This window comes from Eubalaena glacialis, chromosome 3, assembly GCF_028564815.1.
Source record: "Eubalaena glacialis isolate mEubGla1 chromosome 3, mEubGla1.1.hap2.+ XY, whole genome shotgun sequence".
Taxonomy (NCBI): Eukaryota; Metazoa; Chordata; class Mammalia; order Artiodactyla; family Balaenidae; genus Eubalaena; species Eubalaena glacialis.
The window spans coordinates 30840804-30861575 of record NC_083718.1 but is presented as its reverse complement, the minus strand read 5'-3'; the positions used below and the strand labels follow the sequence as shown (position 1 = coordinate 30861575).

At 36.2% G+C, this 20772-nt stretch overlaps 1 protein-coding gene across 1 annotated transcript in view; it reads left to right on the top strand.

The window, feature by feature from the left end:
- The window catches only part of WDR64 (WD repeat domain 64), a 168443-nt gene that overhangs the window by 25724 nt on the left and 121947 nt on the right, over nt 1-20772 (top strand). Inside the window, exons 5-8 of the mRNA XM_061185418.1 lie at nt 478-507; nt 1748-1858; nt 4316-4530; nt 7557-7691. Of these exons, the coding sequence (XP_061041401.1) occupies nt 478-507; nt 1748-1858; nt 4316-4530; nt 7557-7691 (491 nt within the window). The remainder of the gene's footprint in view (nt 1-477; nt 508-1747; nt 1859-4315; nt 4531-7556; nt 7692-20772) is intronic.

The window sequence follows — 20772 nt, the reverse complement described above, 5'->3', positions numbered from 1 at the left end:
AGAGAAAGCCCACTGGATAGAATGTTCTTAAATCTCAGTAACTTGAGAGATAACTCAAATGAAAAGTTTTTTTTTCTGTATCAGTCTATATTCATATTGACCTGTTGACCATTCTTGCCATTGCTGTTAGTATTATTTTGCAGTCCCAATTTTTGGTATCAAAGGTTGCTCTGAATAGCTAAAGAATGTGAGGCAGTTTGCAAATAGAAGGAACAAAATAACTAATAAAGTTTAAGCCTAAGAGCATAGTGACCAGGCTTAAAGACAAGCCACAGAAACATAAACTTGCCCAAAGCAAACAGTGCATTATTCTACATAGCTAGATTTTTCACAGACAGAAGGAACAAGGAGACTAACAGAAGGTAGAAATGACAAGTGAGATTAACCAAGGAGATACCATGTTGCTTTAGAGCCAGCATTTTCATCTTTAACTGTAGTGCCAACTGGGGATCATTATTCTCTTCCTTTTTCTTATAGATGAGAGTTCAGACCAGCACCAATGTTACAGTAAGTACTTTTAAAAAATTCCTAATTAAGTTAAACTGATTGATGATGGTTCCTCCATAACTAATCAAAATTTCAATGAAGAGCCTGAATACACTCTGAGAATAAGAAGTTTTCATAGACTGTAGTTTTATCTTTATTGACTAGGATCCAAACTAAACCTTGAGCAACAGCAAAGAGGACACAGACCTTGCTTTCTGAGTTAATTTGATTGTAGAGAATTGCTTGGAAACTGACTATTCCTTGGAAGCTTCAATTTAAAATCTTTGCCTGTTTTTCTAAGTGCTCACTATTGAGGAAAGTAAAAAACAGACAAAACCCACGTAGTGAGAACAAGGAAATAGCCAGTGAAAATTATTTGAAAACATTTTATTCTAAATTTGAAAACAGCATAAAAAACTTGAGTGCAATATTGTAATTTATTTAATCCATATTGCTAACTGGAACAGTAATCTTGTGGCAGATGTTGTAAAGCTATGGTGACTTGCTCTCAGAATCCCACCGTGGCTTTATGAGAGAAGGAGAATGATTGACCTTCACCCTGCTTGTATGCACTGAAATGCACCGAGGGTGCCATGCAGAGGCGTCTCTGAGCCTCCGTTTCTTAAACTTTCTTAAAATTCTTAACAGGTTTTACAGAAGATTCAAGGGCATGCCTGATACACAGGCAGCAGTTTCTGGCACAGGAGACACTCACAATTGGGAGCCATTGTTCTCGTAAAGTAGTGTGTTGTCAGAGATATTACGGATCCTAGCCATGCCAATCTGGTGACTTCAGGAAAGCACAAGGCCTCAACTTGATCACTGACCAGATGACCACCAAGGTCTTTTCCAGCTAAAAAATTTAAGCATGAGGACAGCGCCAGAAAACTCACTTAATCGGTGCCCTAAATCTAGTCCCACTGAGTTCCTGTGCAAAAGTGTTCTCATGTAAAAGAACAGTGCATAAAGATGACTGCTTGGTCAGTGGCTGTGTGCTTCCAGGGAGCTGCACGATGCACTAGCTGTGCCATTCTCCAGATGATGGTGCTGAGAAACTCAGGCTGAGGGTGAAAGGGAAAAAGATGGGAGCCTCTTCTCAGGACATTGAAGAAGAGACATTGCGTGGCTCCTCTGCAAATAAGGGGGCAAAATGGGGTTTTTAATGTAAGTAATCTACTCTTTTGGTAGCCACCATTGTGTGACAGAACAAAACACAATATACTCCAAAACACAACATGCCAATCCTATGCTTTTCTATCAGGATACCTCTTGGATTACAGGTTGTGATTACCTCTCTCAGCTGAAACGAATTGTTGCTACTACTGAAAGGACCATTATCGTCTGGGATTATAAAGCTCAAGGGAGCAGCCAGGTACTGTGCCAAGAGACATACTCAAAGAAATTAGATTGTCTTTTCCATACTGGGGGGAAATGAGCAACCCACTTTCTCTATTGAACATCAGTTTCCTCATATATAAAATGAGGGGGTTTAACTAAGATAATCAAGTCCAGCATCAATATTCTGTGAGTCTTAATTAAAAGAGAACGTTCTTTCCATTTAGTGTATGTTTAATTTGTTTTGTTTTTGAGAGAGAATGATTAGTTCCTTTCTTCTTTTATACCTTTCTCTGAATCCATGTATTATCTTTTTGGTTATGCTCACGTTGACCAGTTCAAAGCCTTTCTCTTCAGTCCAGCTTCATTCGGCAAGAAAACTACTAAAATCAAATGCCTAATCCTGGCAAAAAATCTAATGGGCAGATGTTAATGTTAATCTCCTCAGTTAGTGATATGTTACCACTTAACCGATTTACAAGATTTATTGAGCATCTGCAGACATATAGAAGTAATGAACATGTTCCCTACATTCAAACAAAACTCAGTCTCGAAGACTCTCACGAACAAACTTAATATATAATATAATGGTACAGCAAATTATACAGTAAAAAAGAACAGGTACTCAGGGAGAGGTGAGATCACTAAGCATTGGGGTTATTAAAAAAATGCCCTCAGGAAGCAGGCTGACTTTGAAGGACCTGTAGGATTAACAAATAATTTAACCTTCCTCTGTGCCATACTAGTCTCAGTAAAATAGTAAACTTCCTATTCTTGTCCACAATATTGGCCAACTAATGATACCAAGATGATTTTAAAGAAGGCAGCTGTTTGCTTAATGTATTTTATTATGTGATATGTCACTATCTCATATCGTATAGTTTGATTACAACTTCTTTTCCTTCCCGCTCTCTCCTGTTTTCACTCTTGCTTTTCAATCTCATAGAAGCCTCCAGTTCATTGAAAGCATATTCTTCCACTCTTCAGTACCCCTGCTTCTTCCCTCTTTCCCTTCTCACATTACCCCCTGGATGGATCATCTCTTAAATCTCTGTCCTTCAAAACTTGAATCTCGGATAGATGCTATAGCCCTTCTTTGCTCCTTTGCAGTGGCTAAGCACTGCTAGAGAAAAACTCAGAGCCACACTATTTGGCATCACTACAAATTCAGGGTCTGCAGACTCACCTGAGCACTCAGTGGCATCTATCAATCTCTTTCTGATTCTTGCCAACTCACTTTCCCACTCCTGGCAAGTATTCCAAAATTCCATTATTCTTCTCAAGCCCTTTCCCTTTCGACAGATGAACTTCTTCCTGTTTCTGAGAATACTGAGTCTAAAAGGCTTGTCCTCTTTCAAATTCCAGCCCTCCACCTACAGCTTTAACTAAGAATACAACACTACTTTCTTTCTTTCTTCCTTCCTCTCTCTAAAGACAAAATATCTGACACCCCCTGTATCTGACACCCCCCATCCCCTCCTGCCTTGTCCTGGACAAGACTCCATAGCCTTTTCCCTTTCTATCTTTTTTGACATTAATCTCTTCTCCTAGGATCCTTCTTTTCAACCTCTTCTGAATCTTCCTCTCAACCAATTCAGGTCCCAGATCCAAGGTCACCTTCCCTGACCATGGGACCCAAAATGACCTCTTAAGTCACTCTTTATCACAGAGCTCTGGCTTATTTTTTTAAGTGCACATCCCATTATCTGGGATTATCTGTTTAATTCATCTGTCTCCCCTACCTAGGACAGTATCTCCACAAAGTCAGAAACTTTTGTTCATCACCATAAGCCCATGCCTAGAATGGTTCTTGCCATGTTGTAGGTGCTCAATAAATATTTGTTGAAAGACTGAATGAACCTCTAAATATGTTCAAGTCTCACTTATTCTATAGGAAACAAAACAAATTTAAAAATTTTAAAATACTTTTTTCTTCTCCTTAGGTAGAAACTAAGTTCCAGGAAAACAATGGCCATATAGCTTAGTGAACCCAGTTCAATAGTATAGAGTCAGCTTGATAAATGCTTGCTGAATATTTCTGGATAAATGTAGATGTTAGGATATTTTTCTCCTTGTAAAGTAATTGGGACTTTGATATTAGATTTTCTTATTTACCATCCATTTTTATTTCAATGGTCTTTTAACACCTGAACTTTTTTATGCTTCCTGTTAATATTGCCTTACGAATTCAAGAAAGGAATATTCACAGTAATACATCAGAAAATCTCATTATTTATTGAGCTAGAGACAGGTACCTCACACTTTTTCCCCACAAAACACCCAAAAGCACGATGTTGGGCTCACAGAGAAGTTAATTCGTTAACTTCTACTTAGTTAACTTTGTTTTTTTCAAGTTCCTTTAACAGTGGGAATATCTAAAATGAGAAACATCAGAAAGTAAAATCTTATCAAATAATAAGAACAATATTTAAATTTAATATTTAGATATTTAGAGCAACACAATAACTTATTAAAAGTGTTCTTCTGTTTCTAGGAAAACTATTTTGTCATAAAACCTATGGATCATTGCCTCCTCTGTGTGTGTGTAGTGTCTCTGCCTGAACAGCTCTGCCGAGATGACATCCTCTTGGGGGACGATGGTGGTTTTGTGAACAAATTCACAGTAAATAGTGATGACTTTGGACTAAAGCAGGCAAAATCCAAAAAAAATTTACAAAATCAGGTGTTAGACTCAAAGAACTTTAAAAGGTAAGGGTATTATGGGAATAGTCCAATTGTTTTAATATAGACATCGTTCAAGTATTTATGTAGTGAAAATAATATGCCAGACCCCATGGTAGAGATTTTAAATACAAAGCTGAAAAAGAAATGGTTTTTACCTCAAGGAACTTCCAGTATAATAGGGAAGACAGACAGGAAAATTAACAACTGAAATTCCTATTTTAAGTGCTACTGACAATGAATATCTATAGGTACTTGAATGAATTAAAGAGTTCAGTGAAAAATTAAATCATGAAAAAAATGTAAAAGACATACATGGCTGTTTACTAGTACTTAAATATGGAAGATGATTCTAAACATAAAAGCAATGGATACAGAATTCAAAGAAAAAGTTTGATAGATTTGACTATACACATCAAAAGATAACATTTTGAAAGTAAATAACAAACTGAGATAAATATATATAACAAATATGACAGACAGTGGGTTAATAATCTTCATGGGTTTTAGAATTCAATTAAAAAACAATAATTTCTCAAGATAAAAACTGACAAAGACGATGAACAGATAATTCACACACATGCCCACACAGCAGTCAATAAACATTTCAAACTGATCATCAGGCAAGAATGCTAACAACAGTTTCCAACTGATGACGTTATGGGTGATTTCTATTGTCTGCTTTATAATTGTAGTGTTTTTGAAGTTTTTAGAGTAAGGCATATATTAGTTTTATTAGCAGAAATACAAGTTTTATACTAAATACAACCTTTTTATTAATCAAAGAAGTACAACTTATAATCATATACAACTTCTCACATAAAATTAGAACAGATTAAAAATGGGTATGATGCTGTGAGATGGATATTCTCGCATACTGCTGGTGGTGAAAGTATGAGTTGAAGCCCTTTCTGGAAAGCAATTTGGGCAGATGCATCAGGTGTCTTAATAAACATTTATACATTGAGACCTGTGATCTCCATGTGTTTAAAAATATAAGTATGATTATCACAGCATTGTTTCTAATAATAAAATATCTAGTGTACAACAATGGGGAATGATTAATTTAAATAAGTAATCATTTAAATAAATAATTCAGGTATTATATAAATGTGTGATATAATATAAATTCTATAAATATAATTACATATTTTATAAATATGTCCATACATGTGTAATATATTTATATGTAAATTGCATTTTTGTCAGAGTCCTAAAAAATATTTAAGGCATTAAGGGCATTCAGTAAATCATAGTATAACCATATTAGGGAATGCCATGCATCTCCATTAAATTATATTTTGAAAGATATTTAATAATATGGAAAATGTTCATAATATAATATTAAGTAAAAAATTTTTATTTTTTATGTACATTGAATCCAGTTTTATTTATGTATATGTGTCTGTATGTATATGTGTCCATTTGTAAGTCTGCATATTTCTACTTAGAAAGAAAAATATTGAATGTAAATATCCCAAAATGTTAACAATGATTCTCTTTGGAACTTCAGAGAAGTGATTTTTCTTTTCTTCTTTATGGTTTTCTACTTTCTAAATTTTGTACAAACAAATTTTCCTTTTCGAATAAGAAAAAAACTTTGAAAAATACAGTATTATATTTTGTTATTAATATAGCAAATATTTTATTACAGAGATAGAATATGTAATTAAAAGCTCATTACATCTATTGTTACAACGGAATTAAGACTAGCCCATTGCTGGAACCCTAAGAATGACACAATAATTATCTGGCTCCATTTTCCATCCTTCATATATTAGCAGTATTACTTAGTTCCACCAAAGTATTAGACTCTGATGGGGGAGTTTCCCAGTATGTGATGTGCTGCTCTATTTACTATCAAGCACTTTATTCCAATTATGATAGGCTCTTAGAATAGATGCTGAGACATGAATCTTCTCTTTACTGAGATGTGTGTCACCTGTCAGAAAATTCCATGGCCTGTTTTCCGTCTCTGCTTCCATTAGACAGATATGTTAGAAATGAGATTGGGGGAATCTGAGGAATTTGAGGAATGTGAGTACAGTTAAATGAATGCTAATTCATACTGGTTCTTTTGTAGATGATTTAATCATGCAGCTGATCATTATATACATGACAAATTATTTGAGACTAAAAAGTGTATATATATATATAAGCTGAGTGTTGAAGCAAAACATTGTAGAAATTAAAGAAAGAAGTAGCCAGTATCCAGAGTTCAAAATTTAACACAATCTGGCATGGAAAAAAGAAATCTCCCCCCACTCCCACTCTGTTTAATCCAATATTGTCGAACTTTCCTGCTTTGAGTTATAAATATGTCTATTTCTCAACTACAATCTAAGGAACTTGGTGATAAGGATTTTACCTTAATCATCTTTATGTCCTTGGTACCTGGGATACAATAAGTGCTCAATAAGTGTTTGTGGATGAGGAAACAAATACACTATAAAATATGAGTAAATAAAATACCATGAAGATGGCTTCTTCCAGGTTAAGACAAGAAGAATTTTATGGCAGTTTTGGCCTCTAGTGCTAAACCTCTCCCTCAAATGTCCTGTGTACTGATGAGCAAGCCTTTGACAAAGACTTTGAAGGCTGTCCTAGCCTCAGCTTTACCAGTGATCTGGGATTATAAACTTCCTAGTTCTTCAGTTTTGAATGTATTCATGGGAAATATGAAAATGAATTGACTCATACAAGATAAAAGACAATATGAACCACAGTCCTCCATTTGCATGATCAGAATTTTTTTCAGTAGGGTAAGGATGATCATGTCAATACTGGACTGGGGTTCTTCTAGATTATTCCTCTAATTCTGAATCTATAGCTCAAAATCTGATGATAAACTTTTATGTTTTCATTTAAAATATGATGACAATCATATAGTTAAACAATTGAAAGTATAATGCATAGGATAGTGTTACACATGCAGGCTTTACCACAGCTCAGAGCTGCGATTTGGTTAAAGTAACAGTGGAATACCAAATAGAAACTCAACATGATGTGTTTGTGAGTCTAACATAACCCCCTTTTTTTCTTGTAATTCTCAGTGTTAAAAGGAAGCTACATAATGACTGGGTTATGAAAATTAGATATATTTCAGCCCTAAATTGCTTTGGATCCTGCTCCTTAGACAGTGTTCATTCATTAGTTTTGGAATCCTTGAAGAGACTTGAGGATAATTTGTAAGTACAGTTGTTTATATACATAAACATTCTGTGACTTTCAGGTGTTTTCCTGAAACCCATGGCAGCCTTGGAGCTTTTAAACTGGTTTGTAGACATATCAGATGTTAAGTATTCCATTTGTTCAACAAGATTAATTAGATTTTCAGGAGGAAGTTGAAGTTACTCATGCAAATCTGAACATGATGTGTCCTCCTAGAAGCAGTTTTGCTCATTTGTTTTTTATTGCTATATTCTATTAAAGTAAATCAATATTGGTGTAGCTATATTTTCCAAATATAGTTCTATTGGTAAAACTTTATACTTTAAAAATCATTCTTACAGGTCAATTGACTAGCCAATAGCCTGTGAGTATCTGTTGAACAACCAACCATCATGTTCCATGTGTAATAAATACACAAAATGGCTTTCTTATAGACAGATGAGTTTGAATAGTATATAGTCTTATTTTCTACCTAGTTAAATATTTATTAATAGTTATACTGATACATAGCAAGGGTATACGAATATATAGTAACTATAAAACAGCTGTTGTATTTTTTTAAGAGAGATACATCCTACAGCATGGATAAACCTCAAAAACATTATGCTAAGTGACAGAAGCCAGACACAAAAGACTGCATATTGAATAATCCCATTTGTAGGAAATGCCCAGAAAAGAAAAGTTTATAGAAATAGAAAGTAGATTAGTGGATGCCTAGGGCTGGTGATGGGAGCAAGGACCCCAAGTTGGCACAAGGGAACTCTCCGGGGTTAGGGAAGGCTAAAGAAGAAGAAAATCACATGATAACATCAATAGATGCAGAAAAAGCACTTGACAAAATCCAGCACCCGGGCTTCCCTGGTGGCGCAGTGGTTGAGAATCTGCCTGCCAATGCAGAGGACACGGGTTCGAGCCCTGGTCTGGGAAGATCCCACATGCTGCGGAGCAAAAGCCGCAATTACTGAGCCTGCGCGTTTGGAGCCTGTGCTCCGCAGCAAGAGAGGCCGCGATAATGAGAGGCCCGCGCACCGCGATGAGGAGTGGCCCCCACTTGCCGCAACTGGAGAAAGCCCTTGCACAGAAACGAAGACCCAACACAGCCATAAATAGATAAATAAATAAATAAAAATTGTATAACTTTAAAAAAAAAAAAAAAAAAGGTGGTTCTCAGTGGGGTTACTATAGCCCCCACTGAGTGTTGTGGGGTTTAAAAAAAAAAAAAATCCAGCACCCATTCCTGATAAAAACTCTCAATCTAGACACAGACATTACACCAGTTACAGGAAAACAACTCAAAATGGATCATAGACCCAAAGATAAAATGCAAAGCTGTAAAACTCCTGGAAGAAAATCTAGATGACATTGGGTTTGGCAATGACTTTTAAGATACCATTCCATGAGAGAAATCATTGATAAACTGGACTTCATTCAAATTAAAAACTCTGCTCTGAAAAAGACACTGTCAAGAGAACAAGAAGACAAGCCATAGACTAGGAGAAACTATTTGCAAAACACATATCTGATAAAGGGCAGTCATCCAAAATATACAAAGAACTCTTAAAACTCAACACTAAGACAAACAACCTGATTAAAAAATGGGCAAAAGATCTGAGCAGACACATCACCAAAGAAGGTATACAGATGGCAATAAGTATATGAAAAGATGTTTCACATTCTACATCATTAGAGAAGTGGAAACTAAAATCACAATGAGATATCATTACACACCTACTAGAACGTCCAAAATCCAAAACACTGACAACCTCAAATGTTGGCAAGAATGTGGAACAATAGGAACTCTCATTCAGTGCTGGTGGGAGTGCAAAATGGGTACAGCCACCTTGGAAGACAGTTTGGCAGTTTCTTGCAAAACTGAACATACTCTTGCCATATGATCCAGCACTAAAAAGCACTAAAAGCACTAAAAAGAAATAAGTTATCCATGAAAAGACACGAAGGAACCTTAAATGCATATTATGAAGTAAAAGAAGCCAATCTGAAAAGGTTACATACTGCATGATTCTAACTATATGATATTCTGGAAAAGGCAAAACTGTGGATAGGCAATTAAAAATCAGTGATTGCTGGGATGCAGGGGGAGGGAGGGTTGAATAGGCAGGGCGCAGAGGATTTTTAGGACCTTGAAAATACTCTGTATGATACTATAATGGTGGACACATGTCATTATATATTTGTCCAAACCCACAGAATGTACAGCACCAAGAGGGAACCCTAATGTAAACTGTGGACTTTGTGTGATTATTATGTGTCAATGTGTAGGTTCATCAATTCTAACAAATGTACCACTCTGGTGAGAGATGTAGATAATGGGGGAAGCTATGCATGTGTGGGAGGGCAGGAGCATATGGAAAATCTCTGTAATTTCCACTCAATTTTTCTGTGAACCTAAAACTTCTTTAAAAAAATTGTCTATTAAAAAAATGCACTGAGCCACAAATAAGAATCTGACTTGTTGCAACAAGAAGCGAAAGGTCTTCTTTAACCTTTGTTTTAAGAATGAGCATAAATCTATCAAAAATACTATGGGTTAAGAAAATGTATATATACAAACACCCACATATAATGGAATATGTATGCTTTAGAAAAAGAAGGAAAACTTACCATTTGCAACAACCTGGATGAAACTGGAGGGCATTATGCTAAGTGAAATAAACCAGACAGAGAAAGACAAATACTGCATGGTATCACTTATACGTGAAATCCAAAAAAAAGTAGAACTCATAGAAACAAAATATAGAACAGTCGTCACCAGGGAAAGGGTTCCCTTTCCATAGGGAAAGGTTCATAAAAGTTTGGTAAAACACTTTCATATAGGTTTTTATAAAACCTATAAAATGTTTGAGGATCTAATGTAAAACGTGGTGACTATAGTTAACACTGTATTGTATAATTGAAATTTGCTAAGAAAGTAGGATGTAAATGTTCACACCAAAAAAAAAAAGTAAACATGTGAGATGATGAATGTGTTGATTAACTCAGGGGAATCCTTTCACAATGTGTATATATATCAAATCATGTTATACAGTTTCAACGTCTTACGATTATATGTCAAAACTGAAAAAATGAGATAAAATACAACAAAACACTATGGGTAAAAACTTAAAACTGCAAAACCCTTACCTAGTGATTCGATTCCATTCTTAAAACTTACTTTCTCAATTGTAATCATTTTCTTCTGAATTTCAGTTTTTCTGTTTAAAGAATCAGTGAGTTGAAATGAGACGGAGTCTTGCTTTCTTTCTCTCTTTGCATTTAGGGTACAACTTTAAAAAGTCCTGAGAAAAATGGTAGAGGGACAAATATGACCCCCTAACAAAACACAAGTGATAGATACCTCCTAGGTCCTCTTGAAGTTTTAGTACAACTCAACAACAAAATGGAAAACAAAAGATAGCCTTTGCACATACAGAGCTAGAATTTCTTTAAATTCCAAGGCTTTTAATTTAAGCAATGGAATAACAGAATTAGAAATTTAATGAAAGACAAGAATATCACAGTCAGTTAGATGACTGACTACCTTAAGTTTTCTTGAAAGTTGTAGTCTTCAGGAAAAACACATATTTCCCCTTACCTAGAAAAAGGTGAAAATGTTTATCTTGGTGTAAAACATATTACAGTGAGAGATGATTTAAAAACTTTCTTCAGTACCTTAAAAACAATTTCATTTCTTGACACCAGATCTGACACCACAAATATCATTTCTATGTTTTGGTAACATAATTAACTGGCTAGTGATTACACTCTGGCATTTTAAATGAATACGTTTCTGAAACATTTAATTAAGAACTAGATGCCACCTTATTTCCAATTTGATTTTATACTATGTTGGCAATTCATGATACATTCATAATCATAAAGAAACATTGTGAAAACATATACAAATATAATATGTCCTCGTGGTGGTATAGAAAAAATATATTCTACTTCAGCATCCAGAGAAAGGATTTTTATTTGCAAGATATACAAACCTACAACCATGATTTCCACAGAACAAATATTACCAGTACACTTACCAGGGTAATTCTAACAGTTTATATGGCAACCAGAAAGCTGTATAAGGTCACATAGTTCAGCCTTTAATCCAGAACTGTATCAATTATCCAACAAATATTTACTAAGTCAGAATGTGTTAAGAACTGTGGACAATACAAACATGTTTAAGTCATGACCCCTGCCTTAAAATGCTTAAAATCTAAGTGGGAAGACAAGAAATATAGACATAAAATCAGCAGTATGGTGCAGCCAGCTCATGTCAGGAATTTGGCCTACTTATTGTTAAACTCTGCCATGATTAAAATAAACTCACAATTCAATTATATTGAAAACAAAGGCAATAAATACTCAAAACTCATTACTTCTTATTTATTTTACTACATTTTACTATTACCTATGTTCTTGAGGGTTTAGGTCCTGAAGAACACGGAAGTACTATATAATGGTGTGCAACTGTGTATCTTTTCCTAACTCCACGTTCAGAGATGTCCCTTTGCTGGTTTGAAATCAGCCATGAGAGAAATATTTATACCATGGAAAACAGCAAATGTTGTAAACCAATGGTACACTCCCATCTCTACTTTCCTGCCCCCAGCTCAATGAATGTTAAACATTTATCAGCACACTACTACTTAGGATAATTTGCATTGCAAAGAAGAGCAAGTTAAAGGCCAGTTGACTGGTTTAGGATTATAGGCATAATAGGAGTTCAGAAAGGGAAGTGATAAATAATGGTCCTCCAGCAAGCACATAGAGATAAGAACAAGAAGTCTTATATAAGGGACTATGTAAAGTAACTTGCCAGTGATTTCATTACACAGGAAAGTTTAAAGCAAACACAATAAACGTGCCTAGTTGGCTTTTGGATGAATGAAGTGGCTTTTTTTTTCCTTCTTAAAGACTGTCTTTACATTGGTATGTTTAGTTGCCTATTGTCAATCTAATATTACAAAATAGAAATCAAAAATTGATCTGCACTATATTGACAGGCGCTAAGTTCCAGCATCCTTCTCTCAGACCTCCACGTCTTACCATATCAGCTTTTGAACACTCCAACTCGCACTATACTGACTCAGTGATGTTGCTGATGTCTCTGATACCTTTATCTCTCAGTAGATTGAATTTTATCAGCCCTTTCCTTGACTTTCTTCCCTTCCTACCTGCCTGGATCCCAAGTTTATCATCTGAGTTTGTATCTCACCAGCATTCTTCTTTGATTTATACTCCTATCTGTCCAATGTATCAATCAGCAAAATCCCAACCATTTTGCTCAGCAGAGCCCTTAGCCCAGTCTCCCAATCCTTTTACATACCTTTGATTAACCCCCTCTTATTCCTCTCAGTGACTATTCCAAACTTCAACTCCTTTCACCCTCCACCGATGTCCTGTCCTTCCATATGATCAAAAAAAAAAAAAAAAAACAACCCCTGTGGCCTCAGGAGTAATTCCCCAACACCCCAGATCTTTTCAGAATTTTCTATATCCACACCCAGCCTTAAGTCTTTTCTTTTTGTTTCAGAGGTTGGTATCACACCTTCCATTGGTGACCCTGCACTTAACTTCTTCTCCAGGATCTTGCTACCTCAGTTTCTCCCACTCTCTCATTTTCAACCTAAAATGCTCAAGTCTCTTGTGATCTGAGTAATGCTTCTCTTGACCTTTAGTGTCCTTTGATCTATCATACTACACCTCTTCTGGAAAGGGTACTCTGCATTCACTATCCCCACTATCTTGACATTACTCATTCCCTCTAAAATCCTCTCTCATATAGCCTCCCGGCTACTACTCTACGGAAAAGACTCTCAAATTGGCCAATGATGTCTACATTGTCAGACCAAAGGAAATTAAACTTGGAGCATTCAGCATTACTGATCTCACCCATCCTAAAACTCTATTCTCTTGGCTTTTGGGAAGCCAGAGTTTTCTCCAGGTATCTTACTGTTTGACCTTTTCCCTTGTGATTCCTCTTTTTGTGTCTGCTCTTTTTGCAGTGGTATTCTCCAGAGTTTTGTCCTCAGCCAACCTTAATTGTCACTTTCTACTCAATTCTTGGGTTATGTTCCTCTTCTCCAACATATTAATACCTGTATACTAATGAAACCCAAGCTATCTTGAATGTTGGACTTACGTATACCTACTCACTATGTCCACCTGGATATCTCATAGCCCCTTAAATTTCACTTCACTTCCCCCACTTTTTAATCTATGCCTTTTATAGAATTAAAAATTTTTCTTGATGTCACCATGATGCATCAAATCATCTAGGCAGAAATTTAGTAACCCCACATGACTCCTTTTTCCCTCAACCCCTAAAAATCATCAGTCACCAATTTGTCTATATTGCCTTAAAAATTCTTGTTGAATCTATTTTATATTCTGTATCTCTATTGTCCTAGGCTCTTCTCTCCAACTACCCTCTTGTCCCAGTACTCTTCCAAACTATTCTTGTAAGGATGATATCCAACCATCTCAATGTCCTTCACATTTCTCCATCACCTGCCACAGCACTCCCATTATCTGGTTCCTGTTAACCTCTCCACTTCATCCACTTTACTGCTCTTTACTACCTTGTACTTAGGTTCCTGTTACTCTGAACTTCTTGCTGCTCCCTGGATACTGCATGTTGGGACTTTGCACATGTTCAGTGCCTGAAATACTCTCTCCACTCTTCCTCTTAGTTCTTCTCTACATCAACCTCCATAATCCTGTGGGGGTTTTTTTTTTTTTTGAAAAGAGGGAAGTTTTTTATTTTTAAAATTTTTTCCAGTTTTTTGAGGTATAAATCCCCATAAATCCTTTAAGGATCAAGTGATACCAACTCTAGGAAATTTTCCTGACCTTTCCCAGCAACCTCTTCCCCAACTGGGTTAGGTATCCTTTTCATACTTCAGTCTTTGTACTTATTGCATTTTAATTACGTTTAAGGATGTGTGTTTCCAAGACACTAAGCTTGTTGAGTTTTTGTATATTCAACATTCTCTTTCTGATAGTCCTATAATTTGAACAAAACTACATAGATGACTCCAGAAGAAGCTCTAGAGCAGGAGGCTGAATATTCACTTTTTTTTTTTTTTTTTAGCAAATACTTATTGGTTAGTTACTCTGTTTAAAGCACTGTATTAGGTGTTGGAAATTTAAAGATGCATAAGACTAGGTCTTTGCTCTCATGTCTAATGGGGGAGACAGGAAATAGATTCCCAGAGAGGGTGATAAGTGTCATGATATCGATTTAAGAGAGTTGTATGGGAGCAGAAGAGAGTTCTCAGAGCATCTTAAGGTAGGATTGGGGTGTGGATAAAAATTGGGGTAGGCTTCCTGAAAAGGAGTGTCATGCATACTGAGTTTTGAAGAACTGGTAAGAGTTAGCCAGGTAAAGCAGTTGCAGGAGAGTAGAGTTGATAAATAGTCACATTAAAGAAATGACATTTATAAAGGCAGAAAAGTGAAAAAGAAGATGGTGAATTCTAGAAACTGTGAGTGGTTCAATATGATTGGAACAGAGAGGAAGAGTTGGGAAAGATGAGACTGGATAAGCCAAACATGAAGAGACCTGCATACCATGATAAAAAGTTGGAATTTAAACCTGACGGCTACAGGAAGCCATTGAATACTTTAGACAGAAAAGTGATAAAATTCGTGTTTTTGACAGATTACCCTAGCAGCAAAGTGGAGAATGGATTGGGGAAAGGCAAGTTGAAAAGAGGGACACCAATTGGGAAGATATGGCAATAGTTTAGAAAAGAAATGATGGGGGTTTGAACTGAACCAGTGAAAGCAAGGATGGAAAGAGAACAGATTCTCGTATAATTTACAAGAATTGGTGACCTACTGGATGAGAGAAATAAAGGAAAGAGAGGAATCTAAGGTTAATCTTTTCATTCTCAGCAATATTTAATGTTTGCCTATTATAGATCAAAAACTGTTCCAAGAAGTGATATAATGGTATACAAAAAAGACTAACTCTCTCCTCTCCTGGAGTCATATTCTAGTGGGAGAGCAAATAATCAAATGAATAATACAGACTTAGGTGAGTAGGTGATGGAGATGAAGGAGCATTATGGGATAAAGAGTGATGGGAGGCAGTAATCTTGACAGGATGATCACGAGAGACTGCTCTGAGGAGATAACATGTGATCAGAGATCTGAGTGTGGTGAAGAGCAAATCATCCAAAGATCTAGAAGAAAAGCATTAGAGCAGCAGACGTCAGGCTCAGTTTTGGGGAACTATGTATGTGGCTGTGCTTTTCACTAAGAGAGAATATAAATGAAGGAATACATCTGCAAGGGAATTCTAGATCACGCCTGACACTTATTCATTGTCCAATAGTCTTGAGCATGTTTTTTTAACTTATTTGAACCTCAATAACCTCATTTATAAATGGGAATAATACTAACTTTCTTAGCTCATGGGATATTTGTGCTACTCAAATAAGCTGAAATGGGTGAAGGTGCTTTGAAAACTAAAACCCCTTAACAACTGAAAGTATTATTATTTGCTTATAGACACTTAAGGTCGTTTGTGGAGACTGGATTTTTAAAGAACACTGATTTCCGCATGCTGCCAAAATCCATGATAATAATAAATACTCTAACACTGCAAGAAAGGAAAGGCACAAGTTTTCCTTTGGGAACAATTTGTACGGGCCAATATTCCCTTTTCCAAGTATTAGGATCTCTCAATCAAGTGGTGAATGCTTGTATTTGGTCTTAATGAAATATTAATAGGTACCTTCTTTTTGTCAGCAAAAACATGCCCTTCAACTGACATTATTCTAGGAAGATCTAATTCCCTTTTTTTCCCAGCGAGTATCCTCAAGAGCAGATTGAGTTAGTCACACTCTCACACTCTTATTCCTTTTTATTTATTTATTAACATCTTTATTGGAGTATAATTGCTTTACAATGGTGTGTTAGTTTCTGCTTTATAACAAGGTGAATCAGCTATACATATACATATATCCCCATATCTCTTCCCTCTGTGTCTCCCTCCCTCCCACCCTACCTATCCCACCCCTCTAGGTGGTTACATAGCACCGAGCTATCTCCCTGTGCTATGCGGCTGCTTCCCACTAGCTATTGGTTTTACGTTTGGTAGTGTATATATGTCTATGCTACTCTCTCACTTTGTCCCAGCTTACCCTTCCCCCTCCCCGTGTCCTCAAGTCCATTCTCTAGTAGGTCTGCGTCTTTATTCCCGTCCTGCCCCTAGGTTCTTCATGACTTTTTTTTTTTTAGATTCCATATATATGTGTTAGCATACGGTATTTGTTTTTCTCTTTCTGACTTACTTCACTCTGTATGACAGACTCTAGGTCCATCTATCTCACTACAAATAACTCAGTTTCATTTCTTTTTATGGCTGAGTAATATTCCATTGTATATACGTGTCACATCTTCTTTATCCATTCATCTGTCGATGGACACTTAGGTTGCTTCCATGTCCTGGCTATTGTAAATAGAGCTGCAATGAACATTTTGGCACATGACTCTTTTTGAATTACGGTTTTCTCAGGGTATATGCCCAGTAGTGGGATTGCTGGGTCCTATGGTAGTTTCAGTTTTAGTTTTCTAAGGAACCTCCATACTGTTCTCCATAGTGGCTGTACCAATTTACACTCCCACCAACAGTGCAACAGGACTCCTTTTTCTCCACACCCTCTCCAGCATTTATTGTTTGTAGATTTTTTGATGATGGCCTTTCTGACTGGTGTGAGGTGATACCTCATTGTAGTTTTGATTTGCGTTTCTCTAATGATTAATGATGTTGAGCATTCTTTCATGTGTTTGTTGGCAATCTGTATATCTTCTTTGGAGAAATGTCTATTTAGGTCTTCTGCCCATTTTTGGATTATGTTGTTTGTTTTTTTGATATTGAGCTGCATGAGCTGCTTGTAAATTTTGGAGATTAATCTTTTGTCAGTTGCTTCATTTGCAAATATTTTCGCCCATTCTGTGGGTTGTCTTTTCGTCTTGTTTACAGTTTCCTTTGCTGTGCAAAAGTTTTTAAGTTTCATTAGGTCCCATTTTGTTTTTATTTCCATTTCTCTAGGAGGTGGGTCAAAAAGGATCTTGCTATGATTTATGTCATAGAGTGTTCTGCCTATGTTTTCCTCTAAGAGTTTGATAGTGTCTGGCCTTACATTTAGGTCTTTAATCCATTTTGAGTTTATTTTTGTGTATGGTGTTAAGGAGTGTTCTAATTTCATTCTTTTACATGTAGCTGTCCAGTTTTCCCAGCACCACTTATTGAAGAGGCTGTCTTTTCTCCATTGTATATTCTTGCCTCCTTTATCAAAGATAAGGTGACCATATGTGCGTGGGTTTATCTCTGTGCTTTCTATTCTGTTCCATTGATCTATATTTCTGTTTTTGTGCCATTATCATACAGTCTTGATTACTGTATCTTTGTAGTATAGTCTGAAGTTAGGGAGCCTTATTCCTCCAGCTCCATTTTTCTTTTTATCCTTGTATACCATTCCATTTTCACTTATGTGCAAACACAGACACACACACACACAGATGCAACCATTCTTTGGGTTTAATAAATCTTTTTATTTATATGTTTTCTTCAAAATGAATGTTAGTATGTATTTTTTATTTATGTAACGTTATTGTAGGGTATTTAAATTCCTCCTCTCTACAGTGTTCTGTAGATTTGGTACTTTGTAGCTGTAAACACTTAAATTATCTAGAAGGTTTTCTTTTTCAAACTTGCCAGTACTTTCTGGTCTTAGGTCTGAAGAGCATCTATTTTGCAATAGGCAGGAGTTTGTCTTTGAGCTCAATTCTGAGCTTCCTAGTATTTACCATATCTCCTGGAATTTGGCCCAAGAGGGTCAGGAAACTGTGAGACAAAAATACACAAACTCAGCAAATAATGATCATTGATCTATTCTGTCAAATTCTGGCTGACTTTTCAGCTACTTCCTTGGGTCACTCTCCTAAATCTAGAGGCTAAAGAGATTTCTCAAGTTATACAGTGTAATCATGTTTTCCAGAACTGTCAGTGCCATTGAGGAGTCATTTCAATAGAAAGAGAGTCGAGTCCACTCCATCCCTAGATTCATCATATTCCTTTCTCTGCAATTTCCTATAATAAGTCTTAAGCTGAGACAGATGAAACTTCATTTATACTAATTCATAATTGGCCAGCTGTTAAAATGGACACCAGTACAGCTCCCAGAAAGGCAGGAAAAAACTCCTCTCAAAAAAAATTTTCCATTTAAGAAATGATTACCATTCTGGTCATAATTTTGTATGGTAATTTCACAAATGTACCAGCAGGAAAATGAACATATGCTATTAATATTGCCATGCAAAGAATGTTGGCCTATTGCAAGACATAAGTTGAACCATTAACCCTTTAATAGCTTGGCAATTCCAAGAGATGAGCAACTAACTACTTAGCACTACTTTTTATTAGTTACCTAGCTTAGAGGCATATTGTAATATTAGAAAGTATGTAGTGGTTCTCAGTAGGGTTGCTATGGAGCCAGTCAGAACTGGTTTCTGTCTGGCACTCAAGGCTTTGTGACCATTGAACACATTACCATTAGCTCTACTTAGTCTCAGTTTTTCCATCTTTAAATGGGAATGAATATACCTACCTTGTAGTGTTATAAGGTATGTAAAAATTAACCTAAGTTACTCAGGTAAAGTGCCTAGCTTAATGCATGGTATATATAGTTAGTGCTCAATAAATGTAAGTTCCTCTTTTTGTTCCCTTAATAAAGATACTGAAATACATCAGAAAATGAATTTTAATACTGAGATCATGTGGAGTTACTGTAGACCTGTACTGGTTTGTGCTTTGTGTTTCCATTTCTATAGTAGGGGTCAGAAAACGGCATGTGCCATGTCCAGTGGGCCATCTGTTTTTGTAGCATCTGCAAACTAAGAATAGGTTTTACATTTTTAAATGGTTGAAAAAATCAAAAGAAGAATAATATTTCATGACCCATGAAAATTATATGAAATTCAAATTTCATTGCTCATGAAGTTATATGGGAACACAACCATGCTCACTTGTTTACATATTATTTACAGCTGTTTTTGTGCTACAGTGGCAGAGAGCAAATAGGAAAGTGTAAAATATTTATTATCCAGATCCTTAAAGAAAAAATTTACCATACCCTGATGTAAAGTTTTCTATTGCACCTTCTCTTGTTCTTTGGGAATGGGTACAACATGGATTAATCACAGGCAGTAACCCAGAGTGAGGACCACAATTTTTAAAAAATACCTTTACCTGAGGCACTCAAATTTCCTGCCTTACATCATCAAGGAGGAAATAAAAATGACTTCTTCTTTGTTCCCTAGGAGGAAATAAAAATGACTTCTTCTTTGTTCCCTGCATTCCTCCCATTTACCCCCACCCCAAGGGAAGATAAGAGAGGATACAAGCTTGCTCAATGGCCCTTCACCTTTAGCAATTACATGATCCCCCGGAATGCTTTCCTGTCTGAGCATTGTATTACATTCAGTGAATAACCCTAATTATGTAACATTCCATCTGATTACCCTGCTTCCCTCCCCAGATCAGAGCTCATGAATTTGTGTAACATTAGCAGGGAAACTGAGATGAAGTATGCTATGATTCAGGCAAGGTCTTTTGATAGTAGAGTGTTTGGGTTTTTTTTTTTCATTTTGAAGAAATTTTTAGAAAATGTTTCTCCTTCAAAAGTACTATTATCTCAGGGAAAAATTCAGAGGGAACTTCCCAGAATCAATATATTTCTATTCTGTGTGACTCTGAAAACTGGTGCAGTATTGTCAACCAGTGGTATTTGTCCGTGAAGGGTATTCAAACATATTTATTGGGAGCCTTCTGTGTTCAAAGTCCCATGGTATCTACATTTTATTTTGTTATGGAATGGACAATATGGGCCAACATTGTACATAAGACTATGAGTCTAGTGTTATCTTGCTGTGGTCAGTGTTTAGAGGTGGGTCCCCCTGAGGCATCCTAGACAAGAGGGTGGTCCCCCCCGACCCCTGACCTACCACCCCATCCCTGAGGAGGGACCATGATGTGGAGGACCTGAGCTCAAGTCCAAACACCAAACCAGATATCTCACTGCCTTG